The sequence below is a fragment of the Bombus terrestris genome, chromosome 16 (assembly GCF_910591885.1).
Source record: "Bombus terrestris chromosome 16, iyBomTerr1.2, whole genome shotgun sequence".
NCBI classification, from domain to species: Eukaryota; Metazoa; Arthropoda; class Insecta; order Hymenoptera; family Apidae; genus Bombus; species Bombus terrestris.
This window is the reverse complement of record NC_063284.1, coordinates 7432366-7451811: the sequence shown is the minus strand read 5'-3', so window position 1 is coordinate 7451811 and position 19446 is coordinate 7432366. Positions and strand designations below refer to the sequence as shown.

Here is a 19446-nt window from a genome sequence, read left to right as displayed (position 1 = left end):
GATTGGCGTTAATATCGTCGAAAGCGAGGCGCGCGTTCTCCAGCTGTTATAAACTAGTGTAACGATATAGGATGAAAGCGTTTTTCTCGTTGCCCGATATTTTAACGACGGGACAAAACGTATCTCGCTGTACATTTGGCAGACTACTAACGCCAGCGTAGACGTATCGTCGTCACGTCTGCACTCGTCTACACTGACAGGTATTGTCTGCGTTCATCGTCCGCCGACAGTCGACAAAAGATGTATCTAGACATTCTACGCTGTTTGAGGGCAACGTCGTTTGTCCAACAGGCGTCGATGAGTCGAAGACGCGATGGAGCAAGCGGGTTATTGAAATATATCTTTGGAGAAACGTGACCATCGTCGACCCTAAAATACAAAGAAAAGACTATATTAATCTTTTTAAATGCTGACTATTAATAGTCATTAATAAGTTAATAATAATGATAAACACCTACTTTGTAGAATGTCCATTTGTAGAATTGGATATCATGTAAATATAGATAATTAATTAATACGACGAGGAACAAATTTTGAAAGTGTCATGACATATTGATTAATGTATTTGTCAACGTATTAAAATGTATAGTACGATTAAGAAAAATGAGAGATGACCTTTGTTCGTTATGACACATCCACGATACGGCGATACGTGACTTGCAGTGATTTCGATTTTACTTTCTTTCTTGGCTCAACGTTTTTCTTCTTTTTTTTCTTTATTATTTAATTTGTACATTACAATTTATCCACCTGGACATTCGGTAAATTTTTCTAATCTTGACTCAACGTAAAGTAGCAAATGTACCGTGTGACGATCGCACAGCGGGATCGTTGCCTCCCAAAAGATGTGAAAAGCTCATTCTGCCTACATTTGCCCGCGAACGTTCCAATGGAAAAAGAAGATGCATATCTGTCGACAAATGTGAATTGTCTGCGGATCTTCTGTCTAAGAACGGAAGACAGTTGCCGCAGGCACAGAGCATGTCTTCGGACAATCGTCTGTCAGTGTGGACTTGGCTTTATAATAGACTACGATTACGCTTCTATGAAGAGACGCTTCGTGGACAGTAAGCCTACAGATATATTAGGAGGGAAAGAGCCGCGTCATATTTTTGCTTCAGCTGCCGAATGCGGGGACGCGCCGAAGAAGAAAGGGTTCTTCAAAGGTTTCTGGAAGAGGTCGCGTCATTATTCGCTGGAGAACCAATAGCCCAGGTTAGGCGGTAGGGTGACGGACCAGCAACGACAGAGACAGGCGCCAAGGCAACAGCACCATTATCGACACCACGTCGCTACGAGCGCTTTGACACACAGTGCTTGCTGTTGCATCGTCCAGTAACCTCGGTGCTGCTTCGTGGTAGATGCAGCGACAAGGTTCGCGTTCCTTCGTCCATTTCATCGAGCTTTTATTCCGCCCGATCGGTGGTCTCCGAGTCCAACAAGCTGCGTCAGCCCGTGGGTAAAATCTTTTTGCGTATTAATTACGTTTCTCTGTCCCTCCTTGTTTCTTTTTTCTTAAACACTCTCTGGCTATTCGGCTAAAAGATTTTCTTTCCATTCCTTCCGTTTATCGTTACATCTGGTCGTATGCGGTAATTAGGCTGTTTCGTAAATTATGCTACGAACAGCAAAGGGCGGGTTCTATACGGAAAATAAGCCGAAAATGTAGAATAATGTATTTTGATTTAAAGCCTTGTTTGTCTATTCTGCTTGACGCAATGCGATAAATATAAATCCAAGTAGGAGTATTAGTATGCAGCGAGATCCTTCAAGTCGAAACATAGACAACCTTGCAGAGCTCCTCGTATTTTTAATGCGTCTGTCTTTAATTTCAACGGCAAAGAAACGCTTTTAAACTGTTTCAAGACAATCTGTAGCTTCATAGAATCGAGCAAGAAGAAATTAATTGGATGGAGGATTAGCCAAAATGTGTGTTAGAATTAAGGCCGCATGCGTAATAAATATATTTTAATTAATTAAACTCAAATTCTCCAAAGATCGAATAAATAGAGCTTGTGAAGAACAAAAGAATGGTGTATTCTACGTTTTCAACTTATTTTGTCGCATAGAATCGTCACTTGCTTGTTGGTCTTGCCTGTCTCGAAGTCGAGGTTGTACCATCAATTACAAGATAACCTGCAAATGAGATTACGCTACGTTACGTTTTCGTTACCACACTAAATCGTTTCGTTCCTCCCGCACAGCTCGTTTGCTCGTGCGAGCGCGTTGCTCGAAAGCGCGAAGCGGAATAGAAGCAACGAGGCAAAGTGCTGCGCGAATCGTGTCGATTTCGTCACCAGCTGGCGTTGTTCGAATCATTCGAGCGAGTCATGAATCGATTTTTGCTAAATCGAATCTAAATCGAATTTAAGTCGTGTAAACAACATGAAGTACGCGATATAAAAAAGGATTCGAGCAACGACACAGCGGCAGCAGTTGATCCGTTGACTCGTTCGTTTACTCTATTTATTTCTATTTCCTGAAACGCATAGAAGAAGAAAACTGACACGACACCACTATATAGCAAGATTTTTCAAATGGTAAGATGGTTCGAGTTTGCTCGCAAGACGTGTATACGTGCTGAGTTTCGCGTCACGAGCAGCTAAACGTTCAATAGTTTTTCCATTCGAGAGGTAAATCGCAAGCTCTGTACGGCTTAACCTAATTGTTAGATGGATTTCGATTAAACGGAACTTTTACTTTACAGAGGTAACAGCACCGATTAAGTCTTACGACTTATTATTAATGTCATCGGGGGTGGAAGGTTAGATCAGAGTCGATTGGAATGGGCAACTGCTTGATTAGTAAATGCCAAAAAGTACACGGTAGTCGACTTTCTGATTGACGGACTCGATCGATAATCGACGATCATTGCGATTGATCGACGACCGATCGACGAGTTGCGACCGATCGCGTGCATCGGAACACCATAGGCGTTTCTGTCCCATCATCTTCCTTGTGTGTATCCGACACGCCAGCGCGTTTATAGAAGGCGAGCAAATAAACTATAAGTTATCAAGTATTCGAGTACTCGGTTATCTACATACGTGTACTTTAGACGGCGTTTATTACTCGCGTATTATGGCAGAGGCAATAGAGAGAAAGAAGAGAGCGTAGAAAAACGCACGGAGGGACGAATGCGTGCGGAATCATGACCATGTAAAAAGCAATCACATTGTATTTACTATACGTATTTATTGTTATTCGAGCAATTTGTAATTATACCAACGAAACGTTCCCTCTAGTTTCAACGTTACCATATAAATAACTATTTTTATTACGGCAATTCATTACCTGTATCATCATCATCGTCATCATCATCATCATCACCACCATTGTTATCATCCTCGTCGTTATTTATTTCTCATTTTTGTTGTTAAGTTGGTACGTATGAAATATGCCACCCCGCCAAGTAAGATTTCAATCGATATATTTATATCGATTGAATGCTCTGTTTTAATGATTAATTAATATCATTATTCCAAGTTTATGAGAATTATCGGTTGAAAAATTCAGATCAATTTCTTCGGCTATAGCTTCTCTTTTTCAGTAATTTACGCATTGGAAGATTGCAAAATGGGATAAAAAGTTGTGTTTAACTTTACCAAATACTAAATGTTCATTTTCAGCAACTTTCATGCCACTTCTATTTTTAATTTAAGCCCATAAAGGTTACAAACTTTCTGGCTATCTAGAAGTAATAATAAACTTTCGGTATATTTGTTATAAATTTTCTTACATGAAGACTTACGGTAAACATACATGATTTATGGAAAATTTTATAATATGTTTGATAATTGACAATAGATCAAAATTAAATGGATGGTATTAGAGCACCAAATTTGAATTTGAAGAAACATTTCATACGCACCAACTTAATACACATAATTAGTACCAATAACCAGTCTCGCCTCCACAATCGTTGCCACTGTGTTTATTTATATCTTTTCCTCCTTTATTATCATAATTTTTCCCTTTTAGTCGCCTTTCACGGCACGCAGGGATTGCATATCTGGGCCTATCGAGTTCCTGGACCTAAAAGGACTTACTATTGTAATATTAATATTATTATTGCTATTTATTTGAATTATTATCGTAGGGTTGTTGTTACGATCATTGTTATTACCATTGTTAATCCTGAAACGCTATCACCAAAATGATAATGCTTATGCAGAGAACGTTGAAACACGCAAGTGAAACGCCAGAGACGATAAATGCGTTATCGTTACGGAACGGTAACCAATGTTATCTAGAACTAGCGGTTGAATTACTTACTTACTTGCTTACTTACACAATTACTATTATCGATAATCCTCTATTTGTATGATATATAGAAGGCGGATTAAGATTATATAGCCAGTAATGTAACAAAATGGTCACGATAATAACGATAACTATCGCGAAAATTACATCTAGTAGAGAATTGGAAAATTCGATATAGGATGTAGCAGACGACATTCTCCTCTCGAATTATCGACAAAGTCGATTCCAATCGGAAAATTGCTTGAATGCCAAAGATTGCCTTCGCAATATATCGTCAACTCGGCCAACGCATACAAACCTATAGAAAATCACATTTCTTGGTATTCGTTCGACTTTCATTTTACTTCGATTCTTTATACAATTTTGTACGAACCCCTAAGTGCAAATTTTAGTCGATCAATCGAACGAACAATCGTTTCCCTTTCTCTTTCATTTCCTAATTCCTTTTCCTTTTCTCGTTTCAAGCGTCAACCAAACGCAACAACGTGAATTTCTCCATCGTGGTCGTGGTCATGATCGTTGTCGTCGTCGTCGTCTTTCGAAATACGCGGAAACAGAATTTCCCTATGAATCATGTTCATCGTGGAAACATGTTTGCACGTCATTTCACTTTGCAGGTTATTTAAAACGTATTTTAAATAATCGTATCGTTCGCGGCTTGTTCGATATATCGAATACAGTGGAAGTCGTTGGAACGATTACGAGGGCGATAACACGAGCACGTGACTTAAAAGGACGCTGGAATTTCAAGGAAGAGGAAAGAAGAAATAAGACAGAAGAAAACGAAAGAAAGAAAGAAAATTGGCAAATGTCGCTCGGCCGCAACATAGGTTATGATACTGCTTTTTTTCTCCCTGCGTGATATATTTATTTATTTTAACGCGGTTTTATTACACACTCTATGTATAGTGGCACTTGTAAATAACGATCGCGAATCATAAGGATACGTGACAAAGGAACGTAAGAAGAGAGCAACTGTTCCGCGATCTTTTCGCCGCGAAAAGATCGAGCTAGGACTGTGAGAACGATGGGCATTCGAGATACGCATCGGCCGCGTGCTAGTTGTTGCTACCGCTGCTGTTGCTGCTATTGCTGTTACCGTTGCTACTGTTACTAAGTACTACAGTTACAAAACCCGAGGGCACGCTGGCCGCTTTGTCGCACATTCGTTGACATGCATGCACACCTATCTAATAAGATAACTTAAAAGGTAATCTAATAAAGGTTAATGCTACTTAAACTTAATGCCATTTAAACGAACGTTTGTAAAGCAATCTTCGTCCCAGCGTTGCGCGGTATGCTATATCTCATTTCACGTACACGCGTGTACGTGTTCAATCACTTTTTTCAACGGTGTCTTCTGTTCTCTTCGTCATCTTCCATCATTTTCTTCTTTTTCGTCTTCTTCTTCTTCTTGTTTGCTTCTGCCCCTGTTCTCTCCCTTTCTCCCCCTTATCTACGATTTCAACAAAACAACCGTTGTTTCCCTCGAACGGATAGTATCGTGAAATAATCACCGCTAGCCGTGGAGACCCCATTTGGAAAGAAGAGAAGCATCGAAATGCCTAAACTTTCTTGACAAATAGCCAAGAACAGATAGAACGAAGAACGAGGGGAAAGATGGATTTCTTCGGAAGAAAGTTTCGAATGTTTCGAAACGAGTCGAAACGAGTCGAGGGATTCATTCGTGTTTCTCGTGTTAAATATGCGTTAAATACGAAGGAAAAATGTGCACGATACTCGTGTAATACAGATCTTGAACATTTTAATCCCGGTAACAGGTGAGACATTTCGAAAGCTAAGTATCGAAATGTTGTCATCCGTATTAACGTTTTTCACATGTGTTCTGAACATGATTGTATTCGAGAAATTCCAATACATCACCGATAGAATAAGAGACGCACACTGTGCACGCTAAAGCCAAGTTACCGAAGTTGCCGGACATGTAATACGATACGATATTCGTGTACGCCATTATCAAATCCACTGTTGTTTAACTAGCCACGATGTTAAGACCGGTTCGTTGGGCGCATCGTTTCTTCTAGTCTTTGTCTCCCTGAATGAAAACGAGCGTGTACAAGTTGGGAAAAAAAACGGGTCAAAAGCGGAAACAAACTCGGGTAAATAAAATGTGTATGCTTCGCGTAGTTTTAACGATTTGTAGATTACACAGAGTAGATGGACAAAGTCTGTGAAAGGACTAAAGCAAATGAGGAGAACATTTTAGTACAAATTCGATAGCTTTATCGTTTCATCGTTGGAAGAACAAGAATTAAAGGTACTAAAAAATGAAAAAAGACGATATGGCAATAAATGAGTAGCGCAAATGCACGAACGCAGGATTACGAATGCACGATTAGGAAAGTCATTCGACGAAATCAAGCGCTCGACGCCTCGGTACTAATATCGACGACATTTCGTGAATTACGATCCAAGTCTTTCCTTCGAATTCCGTATATACGTAACATTTAACCGAGACCATCCGTTCGTTTGTATCTTATATATATATATATATATTTATGTATATATATATATATATAGATATAGATATAGATATATCTATATAATTGTTCTCTCCACCGCAAAAGGCTTGCGCCTCTCATTCTGATCTCTCTAGTCGTTATTTATGACAGAAAGAGATTTGGAGAATCATCCAATTATTTACTCTGAGATGCGAATCGAATAAATTTCGCGAGAACGATCTAAAAATAGTAGGCTATAAAGCGTTGATTGATAGAAAATATAAAAGTGTGGCGATCCTGGTCGCTGTAATTAGAAGTAATGTTTTTTAAGATGAAACAAAATCAGTGCGAGTAAGCGAGAGCGATTTTTATGTAAATTTTCTTGATAATTTTGTAAAAAGTTTTATTTAATCTTCTAATCTACCAATAAATTAAATAACGGTTTATAAATTAAGATGAACCGATATTATATATATATATACACACACACATATGCATGTACACGTATACGATATGCAGGTTATTCCATTCTCCGATTTTTTTGAAATAAGAACGTTGAGTAAGATAAACAACATCAAAGGCTTCACGAGTTAGAACACCAAAATAGATATTTTCTTCGATACATAGCTATTTGTTTCCTGCTTTTTTTTCTCAATAAAACCAACAAAATACGGTTGAAGAACTGCGTATTTGCAGGAAATTAATTTTATTAAACAAAGAAAAAAAAGTAAGCAAAATTTTAGTACTATCGAGTACCATGGTTCGAAAGTAAAAATAACATTGACTCTCTTGTATGCTTGGTGGCTTTGATGCCGTTTATTCGAATAAACGATTTGTTTTTCACGATTGATTTACAGGAACCTCTTCCCTTTCACTTTAGCTCTTCATCCAACTCCTTTAAAAAAATCGGGAAATAATGAAACACGCAATTTATATGCACTACATGAGGAACCTCTATTCCACGTACAGGTAAGTGTAATTTCCCAATAATTTATGTTAAATAATATCATTTTGAAACGAGAATAAACGCGTCCAGAAACCGAGAACCGGAAGTTACATACGCGTGATTTAATCTTATTCATGGTCGCGGAAGGACGCGGTTTTTATCGTCTATTTATCACCGCGAGATATGCAGTTGTGAGGTATAGAATTCTACGATAATTTCTCTATTTTGAACGTTATTTGAATGAATGAAAACAAAAGGCGTTTCATTACACCGCTTTATACAAATTTATTGTTTCCTTAAACATTATTCGTGTGTCACGATTCTAAAGATTCTTGTCGACATTTGCAAAAAAATCTTAAGAGCAAGTATATCGGCTTTACAAAGTTATATACCTAATTTTAACCAACCAAATGTAGCCCTCTCTTTCTCTCTCTCGCTCTCATGCGCACAAGCATCCCAGCGCGCGCGTGCTCGACGCGCACGCAACACCCTCACTCATCCCCCTATCCCACCCGCTTTTGCTTTCTATTTCTGCCTTTCTTGAACCATAAACGTCGACCATCTTCCGGTGTACATATTATTTTTTCAAAAAGTCGAAAGTGGTTTTATCGGCCGTTAAGTTCGATCCAGTTTCGATAAGACACGAAAAATGTAGTATGTATGTATATAATCGTCGCATCGTTTGTCTCGATATAACGAGAACGATTTTTCCATAAAACGAAAGGATCTCAAAATATATATTATATATATGTGTATATATATATATCCTTTTCCAAACAAAAAAGGAAAAGCTAAAAGCATGAGGCGGATGCGAATATTTCAACGACGCCTGGGAGTTACCTTTTTATTACAATTATTACTTCAATGTTTATTCCTTATTTTGTTATCAATAAAAATCGTTACATAGTAGTTTGGGTTGCTGCTTGACACCAGCCGAATCGACAAGCAACCAGTTATAATAATAATAGTAGCAGTAATATTACAGTAATAATAAATGATAGCGGTATTGTGTATTAGATGTGTGTGTATGTGTGTGTATGTGTACATGCGCATCTGTATACGACTGCGGGAGTGTTCCTCTTGGTATAACTTATAGAAGACTGCGCTAGTCGAATGAGAAACGTTTACACGGTCAAGGAGAACTACGTTGCTCTTCCGAGTATGTTTTAATATAAATCCAAATTTTTACTTTCATAGATTTGATTTCTTATTAGACCCACGTATCGAACGTAAGAGACTATCTTCGATTATAATCAGTTGTATTAGATAGGGAACACTGATTACATAAAAGAAAAAACTAAAACTAAGATGTAAATGAATAAATGAAGATATAAAAATTATAGAAAATCGAATTATATGTGTATTCTTGTTCCGTGTATAGTTCTACCTTTCAACTTTCGCAATCGTGTTCGTGTTTTGTATGCATGCCACGCGCGCTTGAAAATGTCATATTTATATATTTATATTATCTTGGTGTACATCTTGCGACTCTTTTTCTCGTTCCAGTTCTCACCCCTATCCCTCGCTTTCTTTCTCTCTCTCTCTTTCTCTCTCTCTCTCTCTCTCTCTCTGTATTTCTTCCTCTTATCGATAAGTGACACATCCCCCGATTTGTTTTATTCTTCTTACACATAGCAATATTAAAGAGAGTAAATAGTTAAAAGGGTTGTATCGATCTGGATGGGGGAGGGAGAGGCCAGCCAGGATTACAATCAATCCACACCTTTTCACCCCCTACCGCACGTTTGCCTGCATCGTCCACACCGTCCTCTCACCGCCACCATTGCTGTCAACTGTCTCATCGACTGTAGCTTCACTTCGCTTTTGCCTCTTTTATCATCTCGTTCCATATCTATCATCGGTGTTATACCTCTATTGCGCTCTCTTACACATTTCCAGACACCGCTTCTCTTGTTTCCTCTTCGCGATTCTTCAATCCTTGAAATTGATTTTTTCACTCATATTCTACCTCCCCCGTTTCCCTTATTATTCTCACTCACACGCTCACTCCTTCTCTTTCTAATTCGTTAGTTACCTCTCGATCATTCGCTTCTTCTTTCACGCCCATTTCTCCATCATCACCTCTTCTTTTATTCCATCAAACTTTCTCTAATGCTCGCACTCTCTCTCTTTCTCTCTCTCTCTTTCACCGTCTCTAACATCCTTTCATTCTCTACAAAAAAGACTGTAAACCTAACACGCAATAGTTTACTATTATTTATTATCATTATTTCTTATACTTAATGCATGCGTCTCGTGTATTTTTGTCTCTCCGTCAACGAATCGACATAATACGATCGTTCGCAAATAAAAGATGTTTCTTCTTTTTCCCCTCGTTTAATTCATCCTAGCTCACTGTATATGTCATTATCACTTCTGAGGTAAATACTTATCTGTTGTTATGGTGCGTATAAATGTAAAACTGCATGGTACTTGCGGTTCATAATTTTTCGTTTTATTATTCAATTGTAAAAAAGCGTTTTTTCCTTTGTCTTCATCGAAGCTTTCGGAATTCCTGTCGTTATAGTACTGACATTATCTCGGTCGTAAATACACAAACGGACATAAAAATTCGAAATATGGATGCTACGATGAAACGAAAACAATGAAAAGACCGCCCTTCATCGATTACAATTTGCGCGATCATTTTCCAAGTAAATGCTTAGGAGCTTTTTTCGGAAGTTATTACGCACACGTGAGCGCGTGCATCTGTTCCCCGAACGTCGATCGGCCGAATCGAAGAGGAGAGAACGACGACTGGAATATGATAGCTGTGTTGCTGGTGTTGTTGCTGATGTAGTTGTTGCTCTTCATCGAATGTCGCGCGGCAAGCTTGCGGCAGTTCCGGCGCGACTCGTGCGGCATGACGCATTCCATTCGCTGTTCATTAAAATAATCGATCGTATCGTTTAATATTAATATTAGATATTTATGTTGGGTCCCAGAGGTTACTGAAACAAAAAGAAGAGTGGAAAACACCCCGCTGTTAATTTGGTTGTATGAACACAATTAATTAGTTAGTGTGAAGGAAAAGAGAAAGAGTGGGGGAGGATAGTGAAAAATAAAATCTACTTATTTTCGTTTTTTCGATGCCATATACATTTTTCAAGCGATAAAATATTAGTGCCTATCTATTCTTTTTTTAAATGAGGAAGTCAGTTTTGTAAAAAAGACCCATTTGTCACATATTATGCCCCATCCTCTATATAATTATATATAGCGTCTTTCCCTTTTTTTAAATTCAATAGTAATAGTAATGTTTTACATGTGATTAATTTCTATTCTATGTTCTCTATCTAGTTTATAGCCCTCAAACAAAGAACACGCGTTATCTGTTCTTTCGTTGGTAGAAAAGAAGTATGTATTTGTCAATGCTTCTCAGTGTGCGCGTACGATCCGAGCACGAGGGACGCGCGCAAATCCGTGATTAGTCATCGTGGCAAACTGATACATCGAGCCAAAGCGGTCGACTGAAATTATGCGAGAGTGACTCACTTATGCATGTGTCATTTCGAACGCGCGTAACGAATATCTTTGAATTTCACCGTTCGTCTCGTTCGGCTGGAAACTTTTTCAAGACTATGTAGCGCGTAGTTCATGCATTGAAAATATACACGTACAGTAGCCATCACGATACAAAGAGATTACGAAATTGGTCAGTAATCGACCGTCAGCGCTTTCGAGCGAACTAACCTATACCTAACAAGATAAGGTCCCGAAACATAAAGTAGTCAGGGTCGCACAAAAGGTATACCGTTAGCTTTGCTTCAATTCTCCTTACCAAAAAATGTGAAAATGCCGCTTATGATTCAACAATTGGTGCTGCTACTCTATGTTTTAATCTATCACCTCGACATAACCTATATCATGGTAACTACTGTACAGAGACGTGACAAAGGTTTAATATTCGAGTACTAAATATGAGATTATAGTGAAGTGGCGAGGAGCGAGGATAGTGATGACTAGTGATATGATCTGGAAAAGTTCTTATCTGTATTGTATATGTACGTGGCGACAAATTCGAACTAGTTCAAACAGGATTCGAAAGTTAAAACTCTTGAAAGTTTTGATTCAGACTTGAATCTCAATTCGAATTGTTTCAGAGCTACTCGCCGTTATCCTCGCTCCTCGTTGTCCTACTATATTCGAAGCCTAAGGATACATATACTCGAATGATACATACGTACGTATATACCAACCTAATAGCCGCAGGACACAAGGTAGTCCCCGAGTTTTTCAACGACCGATGCGGCTTGCTGTGGCTGTATAGGGTCTTCGTAAAGAGAAACAACTACCGCTTGCGTCGTCTTCATGCAGTGGACACCGACTTTGCCAAGCTTTGCCCTTATCACTCGATCCGTACCTGACAGGTAAATGTACCTGTTGCCGGCCAAGGTGACACCCGACGACGTCAGAATATCCTGCTCGTCGAATCCCTGGACCAATTTTGTCAACTCTTCTTTACTTACCTATGCACAGAAATTATTTTCATCTTCGTACAAAAGTCGATCCATATTTAAATGATAGACAGTGCATAAGTATAGTTCTTTATTTTGTGTCTCCCCTATACATAATATAACATAAATCCCCTGTACAATGCAATGTAAATACGACTTATATAAATAGAAATTAATATAATTCGATTTTACATAGTTTTGTCGTTCCTGTTATTCATTAAAGTCATATATCAATACTTTTGTGTATATCAGATATAAAAGTGAAGTTTAGCAATCATGACAAAATAGATTAATCGGTGTTCTTGCGATACCACTTGTATCAGATATAGATACATAGAAAACATATCTCTATCTATAATCATTTTTGATAACGACTCGCGTCACCTTGTTACAGAAAAATTGCACTGCGTGATACGCTTTTCTGATGCACGATGACCATCATATAAATGTTAAACCATTATCCTCATAATTCTTAACTATTTTTTCATTTTTTCAACGCGGTTAAAGATTTAGAATTAAAAATATCTTTCCGGTAGTTATATGGCAAACAGATGACCGCTATGCGCGCACACGTGTGCGTATGTGTTTGTGTGTGAATAATTAACGAATAAGAGAACAATAAGGGGAGATACATTTAACAATCGTAATCGGATACATTTATCGAACGTCAAGGTCGTCCGAAATTATCTTACATTAAATTGGGCAACGTCCGTAATCCTACCTTGCGCCAAAACCTATCGTAATTTCCACAAAGTATAATTACCGCGAGAAAGGATTCGCGCGCAACTGTGGCCGCACGTCGACGACCTCGTGACATTTTCGTGTTTAAAAATAACTCGAAACGGTAGTTTTGGATTTAAATTCAAAGTATCACTGTTATCTAGAACTCCATGATAATTTGTTAGTTTGTATAAAATGTCATTATTTATAGCAATCTAACCTCGTTTTACCTCATAAATATAATTTAAATTATTTTGCTTTAACTTTTGCATTCAAGCTATTATCTACTCCACTCCGAATCTCTTGAAATATACTCGTGAAAAAATTTAACAAAATTTTGGTAGATGCTCCGAGGGTAAAGTAGATTGTGAAGCATGAAAAGATGAAGCGTAGTGACAGAATGGAAAAACAAGATTCTACGAAAAATTTTGGTCAGGCGCCAAAACGCCCATTTTGAGACTCCAGGTACGATACTGTGGAAGGTTGCTGCCCGGCCGGCATCGCCATTTTGGCATTCGTAGCCGGAAAGTGTGTGTGCGCGCGCGAGGCCACGGTGCAGCTGGCGACCTTTATCTATACGTTTCGCCGTCTTTCTTCGCGTAAAGCCTTTCTTCGAATCCAAGAAAGAACTGCTTTACCTTGTAACCAAACACGCTTTTGCATTGCATATCTTTCTCAGAAACTAAGACGCAATTTTGCTGTTTCCAAAACATGCATATCCCAAAAATACTTTAATATATTTCCCAGAACTCGAGATTATGTTTGCGAATGAAAAGTAAAATTATGAAAAAAAGTTAAATGTCTTGTCAATCGATTGACGAAAATGACAAGAGGAAGACCTTAGTATCCTTAGAAAAAGATTCTATGGTTGTATACGTATACGCAAAGAATATCTAGTAAAATTTACATGGGAGGAGGGGGGCTCCTCCCTTGTGGAAGCGAGACAACCTCTTTGTTCCAACTTTCTCAACATTTTTAACCCCCCATCGTTTCATTTTACTATCGCACACGCTAATTCGAGGTCCTTAGATTTACCGACACGATTCACAAGAGCTTTTTAAATGCAACGCGGATGGCGCGTCGATCGACCTCAACTTTTCTAGAACTGTCTCTGGTCGTTTTTTGTAACATTAAATAATTTTACTTGGGACATTGGTGAAAATAAAGAAAGGAAAGTATATAACAAAAAAACTCTATCACTCGAATATAACAAATCTCCAAGTAACAATTCTCGAAAATTTGAACTGCCTGAATATCCAAATCTCACGTATACAAAACAAAATCTTTATTTCATGTAAACTCTTTGTGTTTTTCAGTCATTTCGGCCGGGTATTGAAAAAACAGAAAGAGACAGAAAAAGCACAAAAGAGATAGATACATCGAAATCGAACATGCACGTAGGCGTCACTGCGTACGTCTTTCGATAACAGAGGATAGCTTCCGAAGAAATGAGTCATCTTCGTAACGAATGCCATCAACGTTAAAATTTTCGTTCGCTTCGGGGCGAATACCAACGTAAGTGACGAGAAATGTTGAAAATGGAACAGCTTCGATAAGGAATAGAAGCCACTACCGACAATAGGAGCCACCATTTCCATGGGTGGCAGCGGCAACGTGCCCGGCAGGCAGCCATGTTAAACTTAGTCGAAAACCATTCAAGTTCGACCAGACAAAATTTTCTCTGGTGAAAATTGCCACACCCTACCCTGTTAGACCACCTTTATAGCCGCACGAAACAAATTTTCTTTCGAAATCTAGCTGGAGATAAATTCATTTGCTTATACAATGGTTAGTTTTTCCCATCGATTCGAGAATTTATGCGATGTATCTACGACGGCCGGTCCTCTGCTGCAGACATATTTGGGCGGTGGACGAAATACCTTGGGAAAATTTCCGACAAAAACGAAAATCTCAATTATTGTTGATTGAACGGTAACGAGTTTCAACTATATCCGACAACTTAATGTCGAATATTACTCGATCTAACCGGCGTCGGTAACACGAGGGGATAACCATGCCGGGTCAACACGCGGAACTTCAACGATTTTTCCCATTTATTACACACCCAAGGATACTTATTTCCTCGCTTTGGAAAAACAAAATATACCGATGATTACGTGGCAATATCTTTTTCACGACAAAAACCCTCTCTACACTGATCATGTTATTTCGCGAAATTCATTAAGATTCTACTGGAACGTATTAAACAAGAAACTTATTAGTAATATATAGTCAATCAATAGGCATAAAACTCTATCAGCAGTAAATACATACATTACGTGCTAATCACTAATATATAGCATTCTAGCCCGATATAAAGAAACTGAGAAAAATATTCGATACTGGATCAACTGAGGTGAACGATAACTAAGGAGAAGGGAGAAAAGATGAAAAATACGAAGTGCAAGTTACTGATATGATACGTTTAAATTTCTTTGAAGTATATTCAGTGCGTACTTTCCCTCTTGTCGGCTAGCTAATAATAAGCTTCCGAGGCGTTAGTCGAACGACATACTCACTTCGAAGCCTTCAGACTTTGCCCAAAGGTTGCCATCGTGTCCCGCGATTGCAGCTTTGGTAACACACCTAGACGCGAGCAGCTGCTTGTCAACGTAATCCTGCCAGCTCATTTTTTAACACAAGCGGCTCGACTCAATCGTTCACCACGCCACTAAAGACACAACCCGTCACTGACTGACTCTTCTCACGACTACCTATATGCGCTCAACGCCGGCCACACTTCTCTCTCGCCCCTCCTCTCCTCTCTTCGTGGTTAGCAGCGACCCCTCTCGACCCCTCCAGACTCTCCTCGCCCGATGATCGTGTTCTCCCCACTCTTGCTAACCGGCCGGTAATTGACTACCGAAACCAAACAGTTCTGCCAACCTATAGATTCACCAATCGATATATTCAAATCCTCGATATTCGCAAAATTATATTCTTTCACCGCTTTAATTTTCCTCGTGCATTAGCTCATCGGATATTCGGTTATTTAATTTTAAAAGCTTTCATTTAATTTCATTTTATTACTAATCTTTGTCGCGGAGAATGCCCAATATAAAATAACATGAAATACCCTAAATTTCAGTAATCTGACATAAATTATTGTAATATATAATTCAACAATACTATTTGAGGATTAAATTATACATTTTTATTTCATCATTTCTAGTACTTTCATCATTTAAAAGAAAAATTTTCGTTTTTTACTCGAATGTACCATACTATATCCATACATATTATTGTATTCTATCGACTTTTCATACTCTAATCTTACATACTTTTAAATAATTTTTTTTATCAACAGAATAGCAATGGAAGTGCCTTTTAATTGCAAGTTCGTTAATTGGTATTCGCTTTAATAGTTTTCACACTTATACATAACAAAGAACATTGTGGCGACCTCTCTGTTTAAAGTATATACATACATATAACTAACTTACGTGCTAAGTATTTATGTAAACGTTATACATACATGAATTTATGATCTCTCGAATTTATAAGAGAGTTTCGACACGTGTTCTGTGGTTTTGATTTTTAATTAATTATACATAATATGAATTACAAATTTGATATATTTTAATATTGTTATATATATCTGTCTTTCCAAAATGCAAGTATCTTGCCCGAATGATGTGAAAATATATAATCTAAGCGCTGGGAAGTCTCTTCCAGAGGTAAATATTTATTTGTTATATCAAATATCGTTCAATACATTTTAATAGTACTAACTTTTCATCGTTTAATTTTCATCAGTGGTTATCGGAACGTAAAAGACGTAATTTATTGAAGAAAAATGTTGGTAAGTAAACTTTTCATAAACCTGTTACCTGTTATATAGTGATAAAATATAAATATTATATGTAAATCACAATATTATTTTGATAGATATTCGGCGTCGAATCGAACTTATCCAAGATTTTGATATGCCTGGTGTTAGCACTTCAATCAAAATATCAAATGATGGACAATATATATTAGCGACAGGTATATATAAGCCACGTGTCAAATGCTTTGATGTAAAGAATCTGTCTTTAAAATTTGAAAGATGCTTCGATTCTGAAGTTGCTGCTTTTGACATATTATCAGATGATTATAGCAAAGTATGTAAATGTATTTATATTATTCATATATTATCCATATATTAAATATCCGGTAATTGAATTTATCATTTTATTCTTTACCTTTCAGCTGGTATTTCTACGCTATGACAGAGGCATAGAGTTCCATGTTGCTTATGGGAAATATTATGTAATCAGAGTACCTCGTTTTGGAAGGGATATAAAATATCATTATCCATCTTGTGATCTTTTTGTTGTGGGAGATAGGTCTGGTGCACATTCTTCTCAACACTGTAATCTTTATTTAAGATCTTAAATAGTCAAAATTTACTTTCATTAGCTTGCATTATGTTACAGTAGCGAGATTTACAGAATAAATCTTGAAAGAGGACAATTCTTGCAGTCTTTCTTGACAGAGGCACCATCCATAAATAAATGTGAAATAAATCCTGTACATCATCTTCTTACTGTTGGAACAGAAGAGGGAAAAGTAGAAATGTGGGACCCCCGAGTTAGAAATAAAGTTGGTAGTTTAGACTGTGCTTTACATTGTGTTGGAGAAGATAATAAGTATGATAGTATACTGTAATGCAATCTACTGGCAAAAGTTCTTGATATTTTCACTTATGGTATTTACTTTATTATTATTTAGATTAGAAAAAGTACCTGCGGTTACTAGTTTAAGCTATCAAGGAGGTTTAACACTTGGAGTAGGTACATTGACTGGACAAATATTATTATACGATATTCGTTCCAGTAAACCATTTTTGGTTAAAGATCACATGTATGGGTTGCCTATTAAAAATATTGAATTCCATCGAACAATGGATATGGTTTATTCTATGGATAGTTCTATTGTGAAAATATGGGAAAAAAATAATGTGAGTAAAATTTATGAGTCGGTGGATGAGAAACGTGAATAATAATTACAAACATCTTTGAATACTTTGAAAAAATGTTTTACAGGGTAAATTGTACACATCCATAGAAGCCCAGCACGATTTTAATGATATATGTGTTATACCAAACACTGGAATGCTTTTAATTGCCAATGAACATACGAAAATGCAAACGTTTTACATTCCTTCCCTTGGCCCAGCTCCCCATTGGTGTAGTTTTCTGGATAATCTGACTGAAGAACTAGAAGAATTAAATTACGATATCATTTATGATGATTATAAATTTGTAACTGAAAAAGAGTTAGAAGAATTAAGCCTTTCGCACTTGAAAGGCACTAATCTTCTTAGAGCTTATATGCATGGCTACTTTATGGATATTCGATTGTATAAGAAAGCAAGAGATGTAATGAAACCATTTGAATTCGAACAATATAAGAAAAAGAAAATTCAGCAAAAGATGGAAGAAACTCGCGGTAGTAGAGTACAGGTATTAAATATTTTATTACTCTATAGCGTTATCTATGGAATATCATATATTTTTCTCCTATATTTATATGTATTTGTAGATTCAAAAAATGCCGAGTGTAAATAAAGAACTTGCATTAAAGTTAATGGATGACGAAACAAATGCGAAGAAAAAGAAAAATATTTCTTCCAATCTTCTAACAGATGAACGTTTCAAACAACTGTTTACTAATCCAGATTTTCAAGTGGACAAAAATTCGGCAGAATATACGTTGTTAAATCCCGTTATCTCACAACTTAGTAAGAGTAAAGCAAAGAAGTTAAAAGCCAAGGTTGAGAAAGAAATGGAAGAAGAGATGGAAATTGATCCAATGGGAGATGAACATCATGGTTGTAGAAATATTTGTATATATATATATGTTGAATTAACTTGATAATGAGACTTATATTTTCAGATAATAGTTCAGATGAAAGCTTTATTCATGATGATAGTAGTTCAGAAGATGAGAAACAATGGGTTAAAGAAATGAAAAATCAATATCGGTTGATAAAAAAGAACGAAAGACAAATGCAAGAGAATGATGAAAGCGTGACAGATAATAACGAACGTATTCAGAATGAACCTCAATTCTATGAAATCAAAGAGAATGTCGAATTTAAAGATGCGAAACCGGTGGCAAAGAAACAAAGCAAGTGCGTATTGTTATATATATAGAGAGTTGAGAAATATCAACACGTAAATCTGCTTCTACGAATTTATTTTCGTATCTTTTTTTATTGTTACCATCATTTTGATTAATTGTTTTAGAGCTACTTTGGGAGAGAGATTGAGAAGAAATGAAAATGAGGGTCTTAAAATTTCTAGTTCACGTGGTAACAGAGAAATGACTTTCTCTATTGAGAAGGTACATATATGTTATAAACGTTACACCTGACATATATAATGTATATAACATGTATATTCTTATATCCATATATGTATATTTATTTACAGAAACAGACAAAGCGAAGAAAATTACTGGTGAAGAGACATGAAAAAGAATATAAACATCTACTAAGACCAGCAGGAAATTTATCTAAAAGAAAATATTAATATCTATCATTGTATTTAATTTGTTAAATGTTAGGTAATTCTTTTCTAGAATAAAAAATATTTTTACATCATCTATTATT

The 19446-nt window shown here is 37.0% G+C and overlaps 3 protein-coding genes across 16 annotated transcripts in view; 2 read left to right on the top strand and 1 right to left on the bottom strand.

The window, feature by feature from the left end:
* LOC100650668 overlaps positions 1-9367 on the top strand; it is a 57553-nt gene extending 48186 nt beyond the window's left edge. For all 12 annotated transcript variants that reach the window (XR_007226727.1, XR_007226725.1, XR_007226726.1 and 9 more), the window contains one exon: positions 1122-9367. Coding sequence is in view for 8 of the 12 variants with exons in the window: in XM_012317872.3 (XP_012173262.1) it covers positions 1122-1210 (89 nt within the window). In the remaining 4 variants the exon portion in view is untranslated. The remainder of the gene's footprint in view (positions 1-1121) is intronic.
* On the bottom strand, positions 9193-15588 carry LOC100650794 (profilin). Of its 3 annotated transcripts, none has more exons than XM_003401810.4 (3): positions 15368-15588; positions 11855-12140; positions 9193-10622 (listed from the first exon to the last, which is right to left on the bottom strand). In XM_003401810.4, the coding sequence occupies exons 1-2, from the start codon at positions 15476-15478 to the stop codon at positions 11871-11873; spliced, it is 381 nt and encodes a 126-aa protein (XP_003401858.1). In that variant the 5' UTR covers positions 15479-15588; the 3' UTR covers positions 9193-10622; positions 11855-11870. The 3 variants fall into 3 exon arrangements, with proteins under 3 accessions (XP_003401858.1, XP_012173261.1, XP_012173260.1); XM_012317871.3 differs by having other exon boundaries at positions 11859-12140; XM_012317870.3 differs by having other exon boundaries at positions 11871-12140; positions 15368-15584.
* A 643-nt stretch (positions 15589-16231) lies between these two features.
* On the top strand, positions 16232-19441 carry LOC100650545 (nucleolar protein 10). Its single transcript, XM_012317869.3, has 11 exons — positions 16232-16525; positions 16605-16650; positions 16737-16951; positions 17040-17176; positions 17267-17479; positions 17562-17790; positions 17876-18295; positions 18375-18663; positions 18729-18966; positions 19082-19178; positions 19268-19441. The coding sequence occupies exons 1-11, from the start codon at positions 16460-16462 to the stop codon at positions 19364-19366; spliced, it is 2049 nt and encodes a 682-aa protein (XP_012173259.1). The 5' UTR covers positions 16232-16459; the 3' UTR covers positions 19367-19441.
* Positions 19442-19446: the final 5 nt, after the last annotated feature.

Coding starts and splice junctions, on each gene's coding strand:
- LOC100650794 (XM_003401810.4), bottom strand. CDS start 15,478: ATGAGCTGGCAGGATTACGTTGACAAGCAGCTGCTCGCGTCTAGGTGT. Junction 12,141..15,367: donor CAAAGTCTGAAGGCTTCGAA/GTGAGTATGTCG, acceptor TTCTGTGCATAG/GTAAGTAAAGAAGAGTTGAC.
- LOC100650545 (XM_012317869.3), top strand. CDS start 16,460: ATGCAAGTATCTTGCCCGAATGATGTGAAAATATATAATCTAAGCGCT. Junction 16,651..16,736: donor TTTATTGAAGAAAAATGTTG/GTAAGTAAACTT, acceptor TTATTTTGATAG/ATATTCGGCGTCGAATCGAA. Junction 17,791..17,875: donor AAATATGGGAAAAAAATAAT/GTGAGTAAAATT, acceptor AATGTTTTACAG/GGTAAATTGTACACATCCAT.